The sequence below is a fragment of the Bos indicus x Bos taurus genome, chromosome 20 (genome assembly GCF_003369695.1).
Source record: "Bos indicus x Bos taurus breed Angus x Brahman F1 hybrid chromosome 20, Bos_hybrid_MaternalHap_v2.0, whole genome shotgun sequence".
Lineage (NCBI taxonomy): Eukaryota > Metazoa > Chordata > Mammalia > Artiodactyla > Bovidae > Bos > Bos indicus x Bos taurus.
In genome coordinates this window covers 23,514,447-23,537,614 of record NC_040095.1, presented here as the reverse complement: position 1 = coordinate 23,537,614, position 23,168 = coordinate 23,514,447, and the positions used below count along the sequence as shown (strand labels likewise).

Sequence of the window (23,168 nt, the reverse complement as noted above, 5' to 3'; positions counted from 1 at the left end):
GAGTGGGTTGTTATTTCCTTCTTCAGGAAATAACAGACACAGAGCTCAAACCTGCGTCTCCTGCACTAGCAGGCGGATTCTTTACCACCAAGCCACCAGTGAAGCCCAGATATGACAAAACCTAAGATTAAAAAAAAGCTTGTTAGGTTTTGCATAGTTTCATTTTCACTAAATAAATAAACGTGAATGCAGACCACACCCTCCCCCACCAAGAAGGATGGAGAGGAAGACTAAATCACCAGTTGTTCACTGACCCACTTAGGGCTGAAAATGATGAGCTAGTCCAGAGTCCTGCTCTGGAAAATCTGGAACTGGAACAAAGACTGACTCAGAGCTGGCAAACAGCACTGGTCCATGCACAAGAAAGACTGGCTGCAGAAGAGGTTGAGACAAAGCAGGTCTCCAAAGAAAACTGAAGTGCCTAGTCTGACTGGAGACTGAGAAAAGGTGAAAGCAGCTTTGGTTCCCCGCTACCAAAGGGCTGCACTGATCTTGCTATTTGGGGGTTGTTAAAGCACCTTGTATGCTTTCAACAAAAGTCAATTTTTCTTAAGCTGGTCATAGAAGGATCTGCTCCTTGCAACCAACAGAGCCTAACAATTATAACCATTCCCCCTACTTTGAAAGCATGTAGGTTATTGTTTGATTGCCCTATATAAAGCTATAATGAACATTTCTAAAAACCAATTCTTTTTTGCATTTCTAATTATTTCCTTAGAATATATTTTCATGTGAGATTATAGGCCAAAGGATATAAACATTAAGGTCCTTGATAAGCTATTCAGAAAAGTTATTTTAACCACCAATTTATTCTACCAGCATAGTATACAAATGTGTAGATCAATGCAAAAATTTAAAGATATGTGATGCTATCTTTGACATTTACTGTAGATTTTAGGGCAAAAATGGAGGGTTCCATTTACTCTTTTACCTCTTCAAATCAAATACACTTTTCCTTTTACCTGAAAGATTACATTTCTAAAACAATCCCTTTTCATTTGTCAAATGACTGCATTTGTCATGTAATGTTTCTCTTAATACTTTAGTTTATAAAATTCATTTTCATTTCCTTTTAAAAAACAATTGAGGTACAATTTATATACCAAAAAATTCATCCACTCTAAATACATAATTCAATGATATTGGTAAATGTATAGGGTTGTGCAACCATCAGCACAATTCAGTTTTAGAACATTTCCATTACCCAAAAAATTCCCATGAACCCATCTGCATTCCACCCTTGTTCCCACCACCAACCGCAGGCAACCACTCATCTGTTTTCTGTACCTACACAGATTTGTCTTTTCTGAACATTTCATAAAAATGGAATCATACAATGTGTGGTATTTTGCTAGTGGTTTATATCATTTGTTGTTGTTACTATTCAGTCGCTAAGTCATGTCTGACTCTTTGCAACCCCGTGGACCGCAGCACGCCAAACTTCCTTGTCCTTCACTATCTCCCAAAGAGTGTTCAAACTCATGTCCATTCAGTTGGTGATGCCCTCCAACCATCTCATCCTCTGTCGCCCCTTTCTCATCCTACCCTTGATCTTTACTTTTGAGGTTCATCCATCTTGTAATATGTATTTTTTTTCTTTTTATTGCCAAACAGTATGGTATTATATGTATACATTACATTTGGTTTATCCAGTCACCAGTTAATGGATATTTGGGTTGTTTTCAGTTTTTGTCTATTATGACTAGTATCTCTAAAAACATTCATGTACACGTCTGTGTGGACATTATTTTCATTTCAAATGAGTAGACTCCCAAGAGTGGAATGCCTGGGTCATGTGGTAAGTTTATGTCTAACTTTTTAAGAAATTGCCAAACTGCTGTACCACTTTATATTCCTACATTCAGCTTTTTAATATGCCTAAGTGGCTAATCATATTAGCCCATTTAAGAATTAGATTCTATTCCAAGTAAACTCACACTCGCCCACAAATAAATATAGCATTCCACCTTCTGTAAGTGAATATTTGTAATGGTTCAAAAGAGAGGTGGTGATATGTAACTCATTGTTTCCTCAAACTAAATACCACAAGAATACTTCTCCATCCTTTTACCAGAGACAGGAAAAGACAACATAAGATCACAGTCACACAACATCTTCTTCAACTTCCTCTTGCACAAATAATCAGGATCTTGAAACCATAATATTAATGCTAACAACTGTGTTAAAAAGATTGGGGACAGAGTGTCTAGCAAAACTGAGAAACTATGGTTAAAAACTTTTTTACATGTGAAGGGAACTCTTCCCCTGAAAACTACACAAATGCCTCCAGAAATATTTTTAAGTTTCATCCATGGTATAGCATAGATTGGCATTTTGTCCTTTTTATTGCAGAACAGTATTCCATTATGTATACATAAAACCTATCAGTTGTCCAGGAGAGAGTGGTATGCAGCTGTAGAGTCATTAATAGCAAATATTTGAGGGTTCCATTGCCTCAGAGCTAACAGCAGTAGGCAACAGCCTGAGAAATCCTGACACAAAGATGTTAGGCATCTCCAGATTTGCTGCAAAGTCTGGTACCACACCTCAACAGCCTGGGAAGATGGAAACACCCTACTAGGAGACCAAAAGACCTCAAACAGACCACAATGGACGACGGCCATTTGTGAACTATATGACAGATCATATTCTTTTCCTAATGCATGAACAAGAAGGGAAGGATATAGAGAGAGACCAAAAACCAAAAGAACCCAAAGGTACAAGTCAAACAGTAGGATAATGTGTCTATGATTATCTTTCCCATCTGACTGTTCCCCTAGGCTAAGTAGGTATGTGAGGGGGGTTGTATATTTAGTCTACCTTCTCTATTAGGTCATTTGTTTATTCACCAATGGGGAAAATTCCAAGTAGAAAAAAAGTCAATTTTGAAAATGCAAGTTGTCAAAAGATACTAGAGGCTACCTAAAAAATAATCGTATTTAATAAAACAGTAAAAAGAATATGGCAATGGCTTATTTTTTTCTCCTGCTTATATTTAAAAGAATGAAATTGTGGTGACTATTCAAGAAAACCTGTGAAGTTACTCTGCCCCATTCATGCATGAATTGAAATGCACTAGGGTACATGGGGGTATGTGATAAAATGCAGTTCAGGAAACAGAAGGAATGGACCAGAAACAAAAATAATTACTGAACTACACCAAACAAACAAGAGCCATAAAGGGAGAATTGAGATAAGTGTTAAAAGAAAGAAAATTGGGACTACTGCATTCTTCTATCACACAGCACAAACGCATTTCTTCAGTTGTAAACACTTAACAGCATCACTGTATATACAACATACACTCAAATCACATGTAGTGCTTTTATGAGTGTGTTTCATTAATATTAATCTTCACTACAGGCAGGGTTTTTAAAACAGAAGAATAATTATTTTCAACCTGCTTAACAATTTATAACTAAAATAAACTGAAGCCAGAACATTTTTTCTATTTGTAAATTCTATCACCATATCCTGGGTTTCCCAGGCGGCACTAGTGGCAAAGAATCTGCCTGGCAATGCAGGAAATGCAGGAGACCTGGGTTCGATTCCTGGGTGGGAAAGATCCCCTGGAGGAGGTCATGACAACCCACTCAAGTACTCTTGCCTGGAGAATCCCATGGACAGAGGTGCCTGGCGGGCTACAGTCCACAGGGTCGCAAAGAGTCAGACATGACTGAAGCGACTTAGCACACAAGCACACATCACCATATCTGAAAGGAAAAACTCTGAAACAGTTTAACATTAACTACATTTGACCACAATTCAATATATAGACCAAAAGGTTAAGGAACTCAATCCATAACCAAAGTCTTAAGAATGTAGGAAACTTAAGATGTAAAAATAACTGTTATTTTTGTCAACATTAAGGGACATTGTAATTCAACTAGAGAAAATAAGATCTCAAAGAGATTTCTCTATCTTTGGCATTTTCTCTATAAAGAAGCAATCATTCAATTCAATTATTTAACAATTAACTGAATTCCTACTACTCTGTTCAAGATATAGGCTTGAGTTGGGGAGGGACTTATAGGTAATGGTACAGGTCTTACCGTGGTCAAATTTGGATTTATTTTGAAAGTAGCATCAGCTGGACTTCCCTGGTGGCTCAGACGGTAAAGTGTCTGTCTACAATGCGGGAGACCCGGGTTCAATCCCTGGGTTGGGAAGATCCCCTGGAGGAGGAAATGGCAATCCACTCCAGGACTATTGCCTGGAAAATCCCATGGACAGAGGAGCCTGGTAGGCTACAGTCCATGGGGTTGCAAAGAGTTGGACACGACTGAGCGACTTCACTATAGTCACTATAGCATCAGCTGCATTTGCTATGGATGAGTTGAATATGTACATATAGTAGTTATTGGTGAAGATGCAAGCAGGTCAGTTACCATCTGCAGTGATTTAGGAGCCCAAGAAAAGAAAGTCTCTCACCGTTTCCATTGTTTCCCCATCTATTTGCCATGAAGTGATGGACCAGATGCCATTATCTTCATTTTCTGAATGTTGAGCTTTAAGCCAACTTTTTCACTCTCCTCTTTCACTTTCATCAAGAGGCTCTTTAGTTGTTCTTCACTTTCTGCCATAAGGGTGGTATTATCTGCATATCTAAGGTACTGATATTTCTCCTGGCAATCTTGATTCCAGCTTGTGCTTCCTCCAGCCCAGCATTTCTCATGATATACTCTGCATACAAGTTAAACAAGCAGGGTGACAAAATACAGCCTTGACATACTTCCTTCCCAATTTGGAACCAGTCTGTTGTTCCATGTCCAGTTCCAACTGTTGCTTCTTGACCTGCATATGGATTTCTCAGGAAGGCAGGTCAGGTGGTCTGGTATTCCCAGCTCTTTAAGAATTTTCCACAGTATGTTGTGATCCACACAGTCAAAGGCTTTGGCATAGTCAATAAAGCAGAAGTAGATGTTTTTCTGGAACTCTGTTGCTTTTTCTATGATCCAACGGATATTGGCAATTTGATTTCTGGTTCCTCTGCATTTTCAAAATCCAGCTTGAACATCTGGAAGTTCACAGTTCACATACTGTTGAAGCCTGGCTTGGAGAATTTTGAGCATTATTTTACTAGCATGTGAGATGAGTGTAATTGTGAGGTAGTCTGAGCATTCTTTGGCATTGCCTTTCTTTGGGGTTGGAATGAAAACTGACCTTTTCCAGTCCTGTGGCCACTGCTGAGTTTTCCAAATTTGCTGGCATATTGAGTACAGCACTTTCACAGCATCATCTTTTAGGATTTGAAATAGCTCAACTGGAATTCTATCACCTCCACTAGCTCTGTTCATAGTGATGCATCCTAAGGCCCACTTGACTTCACATTCCAGGATGTCTGGCTCTGGGTGAGTGATCATACCACTGTGGTATGATCTCTGTCATGAAGATCTTTTTAACTATAGTTCTGTGTATTCTTGCTACCTCTTCTTAATATCTTCTGCTTCTGTTAGGTCCATACCATTTCTGTCCTTTATTGTGCCCATCTTTGCATGATATGTTCCCTTGGTATCTCTAATTTTCTTAAAGAGATCTCTAGTCTTTCCCATTCTATTATCTTCCTCTACTTTTTTTTGCACTGATCACTGAGAAAGGCTTTCTTATCTCTCCTTGCTATTCTTTGGAACTCTGCATTCAAATGGGAATTTGACTCATTCGTAACTTACAACAATGAAAAGAAAATCAAAACAAAAGAATTCACTGGATTTACCTACTTTAAGCAAAACAGACCCACACCACAATGAAGACAATGAGGGCCTGTCAAAAAGAATGTAAATAGACTTGGTGGAGTTAAAATCCCAACTTGGCCTCTTAGTAACTAAAAAAAAGAATTACCTAGCAACCTCAGAGAGTGGTTACGAGGAAAGAATCTATAACACAGTAGTACTTCAGACACAAAAGACACTCAATAAATGACAGAACAAACACAGCCTTCCAATACCACATATGCAAAAATTCTAAACCAGTGAGTACTCAATTATAATCTTAGAGAACAAGCAAAATTTTATAGGTACCTTCATAGTTGCTCCTTCCATCTCCCTGTCCAACGATTTCTTTCTGGATCCCACAGAACAGTTACTCTCCACATTGAAAACAGGAAATCTGCTGCTAAAATAATACCCGGGCATACTCCCCCAACTTACAGAGAAATTAATTTGAAAGAAATCTCATTTTTTCTCTCAAACGTTGCTAGCTTCTAAGAGGATGCTTTTAGGTATATCAGAAGACTAACACTCAAGTATAAGAATGTATCTGATTGAAAACATGCTTATTTAACTAAATATATGATTGGTGCAAATGTGCTTCAAAAATACAACAGCCTTTATTGAGAAAATCAGTGAATCATTAGACCCCATACTTAATGTCCTGCCAGTGACCTCTGCTTATATTCCCCTAGATTTAATAAGATCCCAAACTAAATCACCTCTCATACCAGTCCAGCCCTCTAAGCCAAGACAGCCTTTGGAAAGTCTGATTAAAAAAGATTCCTCACTGCTGCTCACTGGAAGCTCAGATGGTAAAGAATCTGTGCACAAACAGGAGACTGGGTTCAACCCCTGGGTCAGGAAGATCCCCTGGAGAAGGGAATGGCAACTCACTCCAGTATTCTTGCCTGGAGAATTCCATGGACAGAGGAGCCTGGAGGGCTACAGTCCTTGGGGTTGCAAAGAGTTGGACACTACTGAGCGACTAACAACACTCAACCAGCTACATTCCCTGGTGACAGAGAGGCAGCAAATGGGAACTGCCTTCTGAAAGTAGGTTACCTTAATCCCACACTTTGAACTGGTGTTGACCGTTCAGAATCCAAAAACAGATGTAAGAACACAAAAGATTTTATTTCTGTGAGTAAATAGCATTTTGTTTCTTGTCATGTTAGAAACACAGGTTCATGATAAAACAGTAAGTGGCCATTTTTAAAATGTTACCTCATTCTCACTCTAAATGTGGAAGGGTAAAGATAATTGACAAAAGTGGTGGAGAGCTTTATAAAATTCTTATTTAAAGATGGAGCCCACAATAATTTGGCTAGAATATTAAGTTATTTTCCAGAAAGCCAGATAGGCAATATAAGCTCTTAGTAACTACAAGGGAACACCAAGATGTTCTTTACAGGATAATACTTTTGTTCATACGCCACAATTATTGAATAAGGTAGTAAAAAAAAAAAAATTCACTGTACTGCACTGGACATGTTTATTTTTTATGGCTTACATCACTAACCCTGCACTCCATTCACAAATGAGTTTAGTTTCACATAAACAGTTCTAAGTCTACACTTTTAACTTTAGGATTTTCAAATATTTGTTTAAAGTAACTAGATAATAGGACTAAGTAATAAACAATGTTAAATCAGCTTTCATTAAAAGGCCTGCAATCCCTTATTTTAAAACCCAAAGCCCTCAAAACCCTAGTTCTTTTACAACATTTTGGGACCAAAACCTAACCTGAACTTACCTAGTGGCAAAACTTAACCTGAACAGATGAATGCCTTAGCCTTTATTTACCCCACTTATTTTGACTAGTCTTACTTCACTATTTAAAAATTAACATCTTTGATATACGGTACTGTTCTAAACCCTGCTGAAGGCATTATATAAGGTGTGTGAATCATATAACCTTTCAAAAATTCAAAAAATTCCGACTAAAAGAGTTCTGGATAATGGATGGTGAACCTGTATTTAGACAAAATCTTCACTGTTAAAAGATCCTTATGAATTCAACTCATTATTTTTCAGAGAGCCAAAAGAAGTTAATGGATTATATAGGTCTATTACATAATAAAACTTGAAATGGTAATGGTCCTTTACAAAAAATGAACTAAATGATATCCCACATGTATTTTTTTTTAATTATAAGATTGTGACAAGATTTCAGTTGCCTCTTTGCTTTTTTCATTATAAAAACTGAAAACTTACACTGAATTTATAAGTACTATCATGTTTTCTAAATTTAAGTCTTCACTAGATACATATTGTCATGGAGAACGTAATGGCACCCCACTTCAGTACTCTTGCCTGGAAAATCCCACGGACAGAGGAGCCTGGTAGGCTGCAGTCCATGGGGTCACGAAGAGTCAGACATGACTGAGCGACTTCACTTTCACTTTCATGCACTGGAGAAGGAAATGGCAACCCACTCCAGTATTCTTGCCTGGAGAACCCCAGGGACAAGGGAGCCTGGTGGGCTGCCGTCTATGGGGTCGCACAGAGTTGGACATGACTGAAGCGACTTAGCAGCAGCAGATACTGTCAAACACTTTCATAAAATGAGTTAACAGGTGAAACATATGAAGCAAAGCCCTGAAATTTTACTTTTTATATCTTACCAAGTAATCTTATTTCTAGCAACAATGTATCAATTATTCACTATGAGGATAATTCCTTGTAGCAATCATTACTAATATTATTTAGACAAAGAGCACTGACATTTCACCAAACATTGTGAACATAATTTTTTTCTTTTCAAAAATTTTAAGATTAATATACTTTTATTTCTTAAAGTAATTTTAGGTTTATTTTAAAAACTGAGCCAGAAGTAAAAGATATACTCCCTCTCTACAACTACCACCCTTAGTGTCCTCTATTTCAAAAAATTTTTATTGGTATGGTATATTTGTTATAAATGATAACCAATATTGATACATAAACTAAACTGCACAGTTTACAATTAAAGGTTGTTCTTTGTATTGTACAGTCCTGTTCAGTTCAGTTCAGTCGCTCAGTCGTGTCCGACTCTTTGCGACCCCGTGAACTGCAGCACGCCAGGCCTCCCTGTCTATCACCAACTCCGGGATTTCACCCAAACCCACGTCAATCGAGTCAGTGATGCCATCCAGCCATCTCATGCTCTGTCGTCCCCTTCTCCTCCTGCCCTCAATCTCTCCCAGCATCAGAGTCTTTTCCAATGAGTCAACTCTTTGCACGAGGTGGCCAAAGTACTGGAGTTTCAGCTTCAGCATCAGTCCTTCCAAAGAACACTCAGGACCGATCTCCTTTAGAATGGACTGGCTGGATCTCCTTGTAGTCCAGGGGACTCTCAAGAGTCTTCTCCAACACCACAGTTCAAAAGCATCAATTCTTCGGCATTCAGCTTTCTTCACAGTCCAACTTTCACATCCTTACATGACCACTGGAAAAACTATAGCCTTGACTAGACAGATCTTTGTTGGCAAAGTAATGTCTCTGCTTTTGTTATAACAAATATGTAATTATAATTGTAATCCATCATTACAATATATGGAACAGTTTCCTTCCCTAAAAATCCTCTGTACTCCAACTGTTCATTCTTCCTCTGTCCTCCCACCAACTCCTAGTAACCACTGATTTTATTATCTCCATAGTCTTGCCTTTTCCAGAAAGTCATATGGTTGTTATTATACACTAGGTAGCCTTTTCAGATTGGCTTCTTTCATTTAGCAATATGTATTTAAGGTTCTTCCATGTCTTTTTATGGCTGGATAGCTGATTTCTTTTTAGCACTGAGTAATATTCCATTGTATGGAGGTACCAGAGTTTATCTATTCACCTATTAAAGGACATCTCAGTTGCTTTCAGGCTTTGGCAACTATGAATAAAGCCACTATAAACATCACATGCTGGCTTTTATACAGACATAAGTTTTCAACTCATTTGGGTAAATATGCAGGAGCTTGAGTTCTATAGTAAGACTATGTTTAGTTTTGTAAGAAACTGCAAAATGTCTTTCAACATGGCTTTACATTCCCCTAGTAATGATTGAGAACTGCTGCTCCACATCCTTACAGCATTTGCTGTTGTCACTGTTTTGGATTTTAGCCATTATAATAAATGTGCAGAGGAAACTCACTGTTGTTTTAATTTACAACTCTTTAAAGAAATAGGATATGGGGCATTTTTTATATGCCTCTTGGCCATTTCTATATTTTCTGCATTAAGGTGTCTACTGAGATCTTTTCCCCACATTTTGACTGGATTGTTTGTTTCTGTTGTGCTTTAAGAGTTCCATTATCAGATATATGTTTTAAAAACATTTTCTTCCAGTGTGTAGCTTTATACAGAGCAGAATTTTTTAATTTTAATATTTTAATTTTAATTAAGTACAATTTATTATTTCTTTCATGGACCATACTTTTGTCTAAAAACTCACTGACAAATCCAAGCTGCAAATTCACTTTTAACTACAAAAAATTTTCAAGAAAATGTCATCAGTTCAACCGATTCATTAGGACCTAAAAAGGTAGAGTATATAACATCCCCAGCAAGAGTTTTTAAAATAGTATTTATGAAAGAGGAAAATTAATGTATGAAATATCAACACAATGTCTTCACTTTTACCTAAAGTATGACAGATGACATGCCCAAAATAAGTCATACTGAATACTCTACTTTCAAACTTGCTGGTCCACAACAGAAAAACACAGACATTATCAGACTAGTATTTTCATGTACTCAGAGATGAAAGGTTTATTTTTTTAAAAAAAGAAACATTTTGCCTATGCTATAAAAAAGGAATTAATGAAAAAGATAAATTTGACCTTTTCATATGTTTTAACATAACTGTATGTTAATCTCATTGCATGCATCAAAAATATATTTGGTCATTTTGCCAGTTCAATATTTAACAAATTTAAAAATTATGTCAATTCTGCTTTAAAAAGTAGTAATAGTAGAGGTGTAACTCTGGCTGCAAGTTTAGAGTTTGGGTGGATTCTGGGAGTTGGTGATGGACAGGGAGGCTTGGCGTGCTGCAGTTCACGGGGTTGCAAAGAGTTGGACACGACTGAGTGACTGAACTGAACTAAAGAAGACTTAATTCCTGGTGGGAGGCAAAATGAACATTTTCATTTCAATTATCTCCTTATCACATATAATTCACTAGAAAGAGATTTTAGAGGATCTCAAAAATCAGAATTCCCATCCAGGAGTAATATTTAATCCATTCAAATCCTGCAGATTTGTCAAGATACATGCAGTAGAAAAGTCAGAAGATAATGTCCACTAATTTAATAAAGCTATACTCAGTGAAGCAGTTCTTGGACCACTTAACCTTAGCAAAGGTATTCCATAACATTCCCAGAAACTATTTTTAAAAAGAAAATTTCATGAGCAGATATTTCCCCCTATGAATCCTTTTAAAAGCCATAGCATTTGGAAATGCAGTGGAATTTGGTAAGCTTGGCTAATGTGAAACTAACTGAGCTTTAGTTTTCACTATTGGCAGTATATATTCAATATTTACATAACTTCTCTTTCTTTTAGGTTCATCCAATATATTAAATTTTATCAAAATATTTTTAAGTGTTCTGTAAAATGGATATACAACAAATACTTAATATGTCAAATTTACACATTATCTCTTCCAAAGGTAGTATAAAAAGTTGTTTTAAACAAAGAAAATGTCTGTGATTATAACAAATTACTTAGGGATGCATCTTATACTACTTCATTTTGTGACAGTTACATAGAGAAAGAGTGCTGGAATACATGAACTGATTAAAGCAGAGCTTTTCATAACAATGCAGGAAAAAGTACAGTTCCACATCGGAATAAATAAACAAGGAAATAAAATTTTTTCCAACCTAAGAAATGAAGCTCCTTAACACCGTCTTTCATTCTAATAGACATTCTCCCATATTTTAAGATACCTTTAATCAGGATTACATATTCAGTATATACTATCCCATTCTTTTCAAAATAGCTTTTGAAAAGCTATTTTAATGAGGCATCTGATGCTAAGACATGACTTGAAGACACACTGTATTTCCAAAGACTTAATCTGAATTTTCATGGTAGTAATTATTATTAAACATAATTGACAATCTTATTCCATTTCCAATTTAATGGAATTAAATATTTCTATCTGTATTTATTAAACACCCATTACATACCAAGCAATGTGCCTGGCACTAAGGATACAAATGGAGCAAAACAGACCATTCCTACCCTAGCAAAGCTTACTGCCTTGTGCTGACTGGGAGTAAACTGGGAAAAGGCAGCACAGCACTTATGTCAACATGGAAACAAAGGAGCTGAACTCTTCAAGTGTGGGCAACAGGCCCTTTTGATACCAGTGTTTTGGACTAGTACAGGAAAGGTGGCACAAGAGACTTGCCACGCCATAAAACCCAAAAAACACCACTGTCCTCCTACAGTACAGGGCACTTACGGTCACTTTTGCCATATACAGCACTTTAAAGAAAGAAAGACAGAAAGTGAAGTCACTCAGTCGTGTCTGACTCCTTGAGACCCCAAAGACTGTAGCCCACCAGGTTTCTCCGTTCATGGAATTTTCCAGGCAAGAGTACTGGAGTGGGTTGTTGCCATTTCCTTCTCCAGGGGATCTTCCTGACTCAGATCAAACCTGGGTCTCCCGCACTGCAGGCAGACGTTTTACCATCTGAGCCACCAGGGAAGCCCTTATACAACACTTTACTTATAGATTATTTTTACAGTTTATTAAAAAAAAACACACATTAACCCATCCATTCTTTCTTCTTCATAGCAATTTTTTTTTTGCCATCTAAGTAGCTACTCAAAAAAGTAAAAATTGGGCCTAATCTACCTCCTTTGGGACAGTCACCTAAAGAAATATGATTTTTTCAAACTATATGCCAAAAACAAAGAACTTGAGAAAAATTCAAATATCTATAGTAAATGATCTCCTTCATCTTCCTAAACATTGCCAAATCTCAAATTTTACAGATATAGGATAAAATAATTCAACCCCCAAACTTATCCTGAATTGTCTTTTCCCTCAGACATTAATAAAGAGAGTAAAGTGATTTTTAAAAATTAATCTGAAAGCAATTAGAATACCAAAAAGAGGAAAATATTTCTTTGAAAATAGGGGGTGGGGGGAGCCAGTCTGTCCTACTGTGGAAAAACAAGGCTTCAGAGTCTGCTAAGACAATAAAAAAAATTAAGTCAACTACCTGGGGAACGCAAGTGACAAGAGACAGTGATTAAAAGAGAAGTATGGCATGATCTCTGCTGGACGGTTCAAGACACTCAAGGAGGTAAACCTTTACTTTGCTTCTTCTCATCTAATTCCAGCTCACACAGAGAGACATACGGTAAAGTGCAGAAATCAGAGACAAGGATAAAGAAAGTAAGCACAATACCTTAAGTGCCAGTCTTAAGCTAGTCTGTGAAATTTAACCTAGAAGGAAAGTTTCCAGTTGCCTAACATAATGAAACCCAATATTAACTTACAAACTGATGACCTTTCTAAAATACAGTACAACTTTAAAAAGTGATATAGTTTTGATATATTCTGAGGACTTGCTTTTGCACATGTATTAACACTCTTTCTGATGAGCTGTTTTCTCAAATTTAACAAATAAATCTCTCTCCTTTTTTATGGGCTCAATTTCCATTTAATATGATAAAACAAACTTAATCTTAGTTTCAGCTCTGCCATAAAATAGCTTACTGGGCTTGAGCAAGTATCTGGGTTTCAGTTTCTTTACTTGTATACTGAAAAGGGTTGATTCAAATGACTTAAATGAATTCTTCATTCTAAAATAATCATTCTATAATTCCTTATGATGGCATCGAGTTGTTTGGGGCAATATCTCTCTTTAACTGGAGAAATACTGCCCTGGACTGAAGCAGTGGGTATATTCTTCAAGTAATCACTTACCACATCAACACCGGTGAAGACAATACTATGGATTTACCCCCACCCCAACTCGATCACTTCATACAGTCTCCAGCACAACAAACCCATCACTACCTACTTATTAATTTACTTACAGAGGAAATGGGTAAACCAAGTCCCACTGTGCTGAGGACAGTGGTTGTGATGGTACCGTCATGGTACGGATACTGGATGCTGTTGTCTTTACAGAAAAAGCCTCTCTGAAATGGATCTATTTGGCCCAAATTTAGAACAGCCATAGGCATGGAAGCTGTTAGGGAAGGGAAAAAAAGATACACGTGGTTAAATTCAATTCACTTCATTAGGAAGTAAAGTCTACTGAATGGGATGCAAATTTTAACTATATTTTGCCATTTCTGAAAAAGGATCACTATTCCATTATATCAAAGACTCAGGAAGGAGGCAACCATGCAGCATTAGCTCGTCCGTATCAGCCCCACCTTTATCAAGTTTAAATTCTCTTATTTGCGTTGACCTCTGATTTTAGGGACAGTCAATAAAAGAAACCCCCAGGGAAGAGAGAAAAGATACAAAATTTTGTTTCATATTAAAATTTAAATTAACAGGGGTAGAAAAAATAGAAACTGTAAGGACAGAAACAAGCCCTTTATTTTCCAAAAACAAATTAAAGATGGTTTTTATTAGCCCTGGCAGGACTCCAAAATCACTTTAACAAGCTATATAGGAATAATGTTCATTTGAAAATTTTCACCCAAATAAAATGAAAGACCAAAGAGAAGTTAAATAAAGTTAGTAGCTTCTTAGCATGTTTAAATTTATCACACTTTTAGGCTTTGTTTTATACAATTTAAACATTTAAGCATCTATTTACTATATCCTTGACACAAGGCTATGCCATAATAGAGGGAACAATAGTGTAAAACAGGCACTCAGTTCAAGAACCTAAATTGTACATGTGGAAACAGAATGCATACTCAAGAAATAGTTTTGAAACTAATAACACTAAGACAGATTTTTGAGGGATGATTAAATTGTTTTATATCTTGATTGTGATGGTAATTCCACAACTCTAAACATTTGTCAACACTCATAGAACTGTACCCAAAAAAGTAAATTTTACTGTACGTAAATTTTAAAAGGAACACCATAAAAAAAAAAAGATTAATTTCTAAAGTGGTATAAAAGGCCCTATAGGAATTCAGAGGTCAACGTGAACTGGAATAGTCAGAAAAGACTATTAAAGAACAGGCAACTAAGTTGAACTTAAAACAGCACATAAATCACAGGCAACAGGAAGGGACTCAGGAAAGCACTTAGTAGTAGAGGGATGCAAGGGCAGCATGACATCACACCAACAAGAGCACAGAGAACCAGAGAGAAGTTCTCAAGGTACATAACATTTTATAACAAATGTGTACTGCGTGCTCACACATGCCAGGCACTAGGCTCTAAAGATTAACTTGATTAATCTTAAAGATAATTTCACTTCCCCCTTTTTTCACATAAAATTATTATGAGGCTTTAAGAAATGGGGGAACTTGCTGGAACTAGTAAGTATCAGAACCAAGATTACAGCACAGGCTGTCTGTTCCTAGAGTCAGTATACATATAGTGCCTCCCATGGAGGCCAGTGATGGGCTAAATTAACAGAATTCTGACAAGGAAGATGACTTAAGTGAAGGGGAACTATCCTTTGAAAAAGTTTGTTCAATATAAAATATATGCTGTGTTCATAATAAAATCTCAATGCTAATGAAACAAAATCTTCGTTTATGCAGATTACTCATAATTCTGCAACTGTGTGGTTTTTCATGGGAGGAAGACAGGTTGAGATTTGGGGGTTTAAAAAAAGAATCATGTTTTTAAAATACTGGCCTAAAAAAGGATTTGTCCTGTAGGAAATAAAATATCACTGTCCTCTTTTGTACAGGGTTAGTAACAGGGTAAAATAAGAGGTTTTAAAAATTAACTTAAAAAATTAGAAAAGGGAGCATTAATACAGCTTTGAAATAATCTACTAATTAAATGATAAGCAGTGTGCTGACAGTGAAAATAGAAAAAGATGCATGGAAGAGTATTTTGAATATCGAAATGACTTGACTTGAGGACTCATCACAATTGTTGAGGCAGACCTGAAGATGATACTTCAGGCTTCAGAAGTAAGGAGAATGACAGTCCCATTGACAAAAATGTGAAGTTGGATGGGGAGCTGGTTTATGATGAAAGAAAATTAGTTGAGTACTGAAAATATTGCCTTTGAGATGACAAAGGCACCTTCTTAAATGCTCAGCCTCATCTAGCCCTTAAAGCTCTGATCAACTGAACCATTTGTTGTTGATGGAACATACTATGTTTTCAAAACTTTAGGTATCTATGTATATGTTCAGCCTTCTGGTGGGCATATCTGTCCTCTCGTTTCAAGTCCAAGCCAGGCACTCCCTACTTATCTGTCCCATGGCACCTTGGACACACATACATTACACAGTATTTTAAATTACTTTTTGCATTCTGTCAACAACTTGAAGGCAAAGACTATATCACCCTTGTATCCCCTGACCAGGCATAAAGATGGAGTTTAATAAAAATTTACTGAATGGCTACGGGAACATAATACAGGATGAAGATGAGAAGTAGAGAGAGATTTGCAAATTGTTAGCAAACTGTTGGTAACTTAAGCCAGGAGAATGAAACAGCTCTCAGAAAGCCTAAAGTCAAGACTAATAAAGATTTAAAAAAAAAAAATCAGGTAGGGACTAATAATCATAGTGAAATCATGAAAAGAGACTGCAGGAGAGATAGGAAGAAAAGATGATTACACACTCTAGATGGCAGGGGCTATTGTCTGTCTCGTTCAGCAGAATACATTGGCCATTCTTTAAGCACAAGAATGAAAAGAGAAGTCAATGTTGTTATACAAAAGCCAATGAAAGTAGCTTAGAGTATCAAGTCTATATCTAGGTAAATGTAGGATTTTAAAGCTAAGACTGAGGATGAGAACTGAGTAAAGACAATGAGGTCTGAGGAAAAAGATCGTCATATTTAACTCTGTGAGAGTATCTTATACCACCTCCATTAACACAACAATATCTTTATGAAGAAAATTCAATAATGAGTTTCAATATTGAGTTGTCATTGTCTAAGTACGAATCTCTTTCTTCAAGTTTAAATATATCACAATGATTTCCTCTACTGCTCATATGATTTATATACATAAACACGCATATGCATCCATACTCCAATGGACTGAAGTGCTTCTGCCCCCTGCCAAATTCTTATGTAGAAGTTCTAACCTCGAATTTTACTATAATTGGAGATAGGATTTTTAGGAGGTAATTTAGTTAAATGAGGTTATAAAGGTAGGGTCCTAATCCAATAAGATTGGTGGCTTTTTAAAAAAAGGAAGAGAGAGATCTCTTTCCACATGCACACATCTAAAGAAAGGCCGTGTGCGGATACAAGAAAGTGGCCGTCTGCAAGCCAAGAAGAGAGAGCCCTGACCATGCTTGCACCCTGATCTCAGGATCCCAGCCTTTAGAACTCTGAGAAGAAAGTTTTCTGTTGTTAAGCCACCGAGTTTATCGTGTTTTGTTATGGCAGCCCAAGCAGACTAAGACACACACATACACACAGGATAGCCATCCCCCTAGAGTACTCGACTCTAAAAAGCAATGAAATATTTCTATCTATACAGAAATTAATTTCAATGGTAGTTTTTTAGGGTAGTAATAGAGTTCTGTATCAAAGGTAGTGTTATAGGAAGATTCTTTTCAAAATAAACTCTTTCAGAGGACATATACTCCTTCCTTAATATATAAAGGCTATAGAAACATTTTTTGACCCTAATCATAACTCTAGAATATTTTTTTCTTAATTAAAATTCTCTTAAGAGAAGTCACTTTTTAAAATCTCAATTCTGCTAATAAACACATTTGTTAGCCACTGTATGTCTGCTGTTAGTGCATCTCTTCTAAGCTATATTGAGGAAGACAAATAAATGAATACCTACATTCTCCTCCAATTAAGTAATAACTGAAATAGCTCACATTTTATATACAGTACATATTTTCTTAAAGACAGGTTTTACAAAACAATCCAATGGAATCAATCTAAAATGCATTTTAAAGAGAATTATAGTTAATTTCTAGTATGTTGAAGCAAAGGTAAAGAAAAACAAGTTCTAAGTTAACTTTTTGAAAAGAATGAAATATAAATCTAGATGTTATTAAAATGACTATACTGACTTCAGTACCCACTACCTTCACCCATTTTCTCAGTTTCAGACATCTAAATAAATTATGCTATACCACAGGCACATTGAAGTGTCCATCCTCTTGAAGATCTCACTTTATTCACTCAGACATTTCAATTCCTGTTACATGACAGTCATGGTGCCAGGAAAGGAAAAAAAAAAAAAAAAAAGACTAAAAAAGGCAAGGAGGAACTTCCCTGATGGTTCAGTGATTAAGACTACACTTGAGGTGTGGATTTGATCCCTGGCTGGGGAACTAATAAGGTCCCACATGCCATGTGCAGTGAAGAAAACCTTCTTTTTAATCCAGTTTAAAAAAAAAAAGAAAACAGAAAAATTAAAAAAGAGAAGGAATGAAAAAAGACCTCACCAAAAAATTTTTAATAAAAGAGAGAGAAGTGCTACTGGAAAATAACACAGCTGTAACTGCAAACAGAACTGAAGCTTAGATGACTGTGACAATGCAGCAGTCAGGATCCCAGCAGTAAACTGGGGAACTTAAGAAGAGCTTAATAAGGGACTATATACAAGGTATGGAGGGTGTGGGTAAAGCTAAGCGATCATATTAATACAACCTCCTGAAGGGGCAACCATTCGTAGGCCTAAAAGGTTCGGAGAGCTATGACCTCTGGGAGGGCCAACATGACAGGATTTGGCAAGAGAATGCCAGGAGAAAAAACACACCCCTCTCTTCTTCCAGTGCTTCCCTGCATCAAACCCATCTAGAAGCCAGAGGGCAAAGTGAGTTTCCAAGTACTGAGGACAAGGCAGACAATGATGAGAGCAGATCCACACAAGGAAAAAGAAGCTATCTAGAACCTAAAGGCAGACGATAAGACCAGTCAGGGTCTCAGCATGGAATACAGAGTAAAAGTAGATAACTCGGGAGAGGTTTTAATAAAAGGACTATTCACAGAATCTATATTGAGACTATGTATTAAGAAGTTTGGACTTTATTCTGTGGGTGACAGGAAACACCCAGCCCAATCTGTGCCTTAGTGGGGGAAAAGACTCATAAAAATTGTATAAAGGAAAAAGAAGTGTGGATTTAGAATAGAAGGAAAGTCCAGAGGCAAGAAATACAAGTGTATATAACATGTTGAGGGTTGAAATAAAGAAATAACAATGGGAATAGAAGAAGAGACAGTTCTAAAAATGTTTAGGAGATTTTTCCTACAGAACTATATGGACTGTGTCTCTGTGTATACATGGATGTGTATACGGCATACATGGATGTGTATACTGTATACATGGATGTGTGTCTCTTCTCTTACATACATATACATACACCCCTATCTTCAGCCTTTGGACTCTCTACAGAATACAGTTTTCAGTTTTCCTTCACCCTGAGTAGATTACTATCTCATAGCCTTCCCTCCACAATCCCGCTTATAGTAAGCACTTCAAGGAATGTACACTGAATGAATAAACAAGCAAGCAAAAGCCTCTGTGGCACATAATAATTCTGTATAATTATAAACTTAGGTCTTGAAAAGTTTTAAGTTATTTTTCTCTCCACAAAGACCCAAGTTAAAACAAACCAAGAAAAGAACAAAAAGCAAAGAAACAAAATTGGATAACAATCTTAAGTCCAAGAACATGCTAGGGAAGCACTTCTAATTCTATAGTCTAACAATTATTTCTCAAGCTTGTTTTCCACTGGGAACAGAGAGTGCTAACAAAGATAAAAAGACTGATATACCCATGTTAACTATATAAGGAATTTATGATTCAGTAACTCCTGGAATCCTGGAGGCAATTTCTGTATAGTCCAGCGTTATCTCCAAGCAAAGCTTCAGACATGGCTACTGCAGAAGCATTTCTATCAACAGCACCCCTTACTCTTTTCTCAATGAAAAAAGGAGTTGGGGCCCCAATTCAATCCTCTTTACTGATCTACCCCAAACTGATGTCTATAAATTCCCTGCAGGAAAGCAGAAGTAAAATGAAACCACGAGTAAAAATCAATAATACTTCAAAATAGGACTTTACAAATAATTAACAATCAGCTCTACATCCATCTTTTCCTAATCTCTTCTCTAGAACCTCTAGAAACTATCAGACCTGAAATTTCATCACAAAGCACACAGTAACATATGCTACTCCATAACGGAAGTGCTCAATTCCCAACCTCAGCACCCATTCTGTACACCTTCACAGTTAGCAAAGGACTTCATTCCAAGACTCCCATGCAAAATGTTGTCACATACTGTACAACTTTACAGTGAATACTACAGGATAAATCATAATGTAGTCTCTTAACCACCAGTAAATCTTTGCTCTTACAGAAGCACCTAAAATAATTGGGGCAGCCTAGCTTACAAGACTCTTAAATAGCAACCTTGCTAGTCTTGTAGTAATTTATAAACCTGAATGGAAACTAACATGTATTGAGCACATATGATAGATCACTATCATGCTAAAGCAGCTGCACATACACTACAATTGTATATTATCTTTACACAAAGCATAGTTATACTTCAGATGTCCTACTATACAATCTGGAAAAAATTTTAAACCCAATCAGTAGCATGAGTATGAATCATATACACAGAAATATATGTGTATGTACATACACTGTTTAGTAGGCAAAATCTCTAAAAACACTGTATTTAGTGTAATTTCACTTATATAAAACAAATTACTTGCATTTATGTTCAAATATACATTGGAAAGCCTAGAAGAATACACAACCAACTTTTCAGTAGTTATCTCCAGATGGTATTAATACAAATTAGGTAGAAATCTCATTTTCTACTATATGTGCTTCCATGTTTGAATATTCATAATAAAACAAAAGATCATGATCATTGATTTTGAACTTTAAAAAATGCTTAATCCACACCTTTTTCATTGTGCTTCCTAAAATTTCTATACATGCAACTTAACTGAAAAAGTCCTATCTATGGTATAGAGATTGTATGAAACCAGGGCAAAGAAAAAAGCCTATTTTTCTAGTCTGTTAAACACAAAAAATAAAGTAACAGTAACAAAGTAACAGAAATTATCTTTTGGCTTTTATGCCTGATTGACAGGTTCTCAGAAAAGTAGCCCTACAGTGAAATAGTACTTCTGGGGTTTTTCCTATCTTGCAACTTTTGAGAGCTATGACGATTTACCACATGTGAAGTAGGTAAATCATAACAGCTGTAAGTTTAATATCTCCTAAAAAGTGTACAAAACAAATTTCCAAAGTCTGTGACATCAGAAATTTGTTTTTGAGAGTGAAAAAGTTGGCTTAAAGCTCAACATTCAGAAAACGAAGATCATGGCATCCAGTCCCATCACTTCATGGCAAATAGATGGGGAAACAGTGGAAACAGCGTCAGACTTTATTTTTCTGGGCTCCAAAATCACTGCAGATGGTGACTGCAGCCATGAAATTAAAAGACGCTTACTCCTTGGAAGGAAAGTTATGTCCAACCTAGATAGCATATTCAAAAGCAGAGACATTACTTTGCCAACAAAGGTTCGTCTAGTCAAGGCTATGGTTTTTCCTGTGGTCATGTATGGATGTGAGAGTTGGACTGTGAAGAAGGCTGAGCGCCGAAGAATTGATGCTTGTGAACTGTGGTGTTGGAGAAGACTCTTGAGAGTCCCTTGGACTGCAAGGAGATCCAACCAGTCCATTCGAGAGGAGATCAGTCCTGGGTGTTCTTTGGAAGGAATGATGCTAAAGCTGAAACTCCAGTACTTTGGCCACCTCATGCAAAGAGTTGACTCATTGGAAAAGACTCTGATGCTGGGAGGGATTGGGGGCAAGAGGAGAAGGGGATGACAGAGGATGAGATGGCTGGATGGCATCACTGACTCGATGGATGTGAGTCTCAGTGAACTCTGGGAGTTGGTGATGGACAGGGAGGCCTGGCGTTCTGTGATTCACGGGGTTGCAAAGAGTAGGACACGACTGAGCGACTGATCTGATCTGATCTTTTAAATTATGAAATATGCAAAGGAATATTACTTTAGTGGGTCTTTCAAGTTTCATATTTTTAGAAAAGCTCAAAATTGATTCAGTTTTAATAAAAACCATTAGTCTGATAGAGGAGAGAAGAAACAATTTCATTTAGGGTAAGGTTCAACACAATTTTCTGTGGTGACGAAAACGTCCAATATAATGTACTGTCCAATACAGTTGCTACTAGTCGCGCATGGCTAATAAGCACTTGCTCTGTGGCTGCTGAGAATGAAGGACTGATTTTTAATTTTATTTTAATGACCAACCTAGACAGCATATTAAAAAGCAGAGACATTACTTTGCCAGCAAAGGTCCATCTAGGCAAGGCTATGGTTTTTCCAGTGGTCATGTATGGATGTGAGAGTTGGACTATAAAGAAAGCTGAGCACTGAAGAATTGATGCTTTGAACTGTGGTGTTGGTGAAGACTCTTGAGAGTCCCTTGGACAGCAAGGAGATTCAACCAGTCCATCCTAAAGGAAATCAGTCTTGAGTGTTCATTGGAAGGACTGATGTTGAAGCTGAAACTCCAATACTTTGGCCACCTGACGCGAAGAACTGACTCATCTGAAAAGACCGTGAAGCTGGCAAAGATTGAAGGTGGGAGGAGAAGAGGACAACCGAGGATGAGATGGTTGGATGGCATCTCCGACTCAATGGACAAGAATTTGAGTAAACTCTGGGAGTTGGCGATAGACAGGCCTGGCGTGCTGCAGTCCATGGGGTCACAAAGAGTCGGACACAACTGAGCGACTGAACTGAACTGAACTGAACTTCATCCTAAATAGCTACATATAATTAGAGGCTTTATAATGGATACTGCAGATTTAGGGGGTTAAAGATAAACTGAGGTTGAGAGCCAACAAATTTTACTAAGACTTAATACACAGCAAACCTAACTTTGATTCCCTAACTTAAAAGGAAACAATTATGAAGTACTTGAGTAAACATAGATTTAACTGTGAGCTAACGGTCAGAATAAAATTCCCCCACAAAAATACTCTTGGCTTGCTTCCTTTAAAGAACCTATCCCTGTTGCATTCCTCAAATTTTAGAACCCTGAATTGGTTTCTCTCTCCAGGCAACTAGCCTTCTTAGACGGGGAAGAAAGAGGGCCAGTCAAGTAATGTGGGGGTACTCTCCTACCCTTCACCAACCTCCAATCTTCCCACTCTTCTGTCCTGGAGTAAGAAGGTCCTTAATCTCTAAGCCAGCAGAGTGCCTTATTGTCTCTGGATGCCCAAAGTCTGCCTTTATAGCATTCCACCTTCATGGCAGCTACCAACTGTGGCATCACCAATTCAATGGACATGAATTTGAGCAAACTCCGGAAGATAGTGAAGGGCAGGGAAGCCTG

General features: G+C 37.0%; 1 protein-coding gene across 2 annotated transcripts in view; it reads right to left on the bottom strand.

The window, feature by feature from the left end:
- The window catches only part of PLPP1 (phospholipid phosphatase 1), a 104,287-nt gene that overhangs the window by 54,412 nt on the left and 26,707 nt on the right, over positions 1-23,168 (bottom strand). Inside the window, exon 2 of one of the 2 annotated variants that reach the window (XM_027520377.1) lies at positions 13,740-13,894. The exons of the other annotated variant lie outside the window; for it this stretch is intronic. Coding sequence (XP_027376178.1) covers positions 13,740-13,894 — 155 coding nt within the window. The remainder of the gene's footprint in view (positions 1-13,739; positions 13,895-23,168) is intronic. 2 annotated transcript variants of the gene reach the window in all.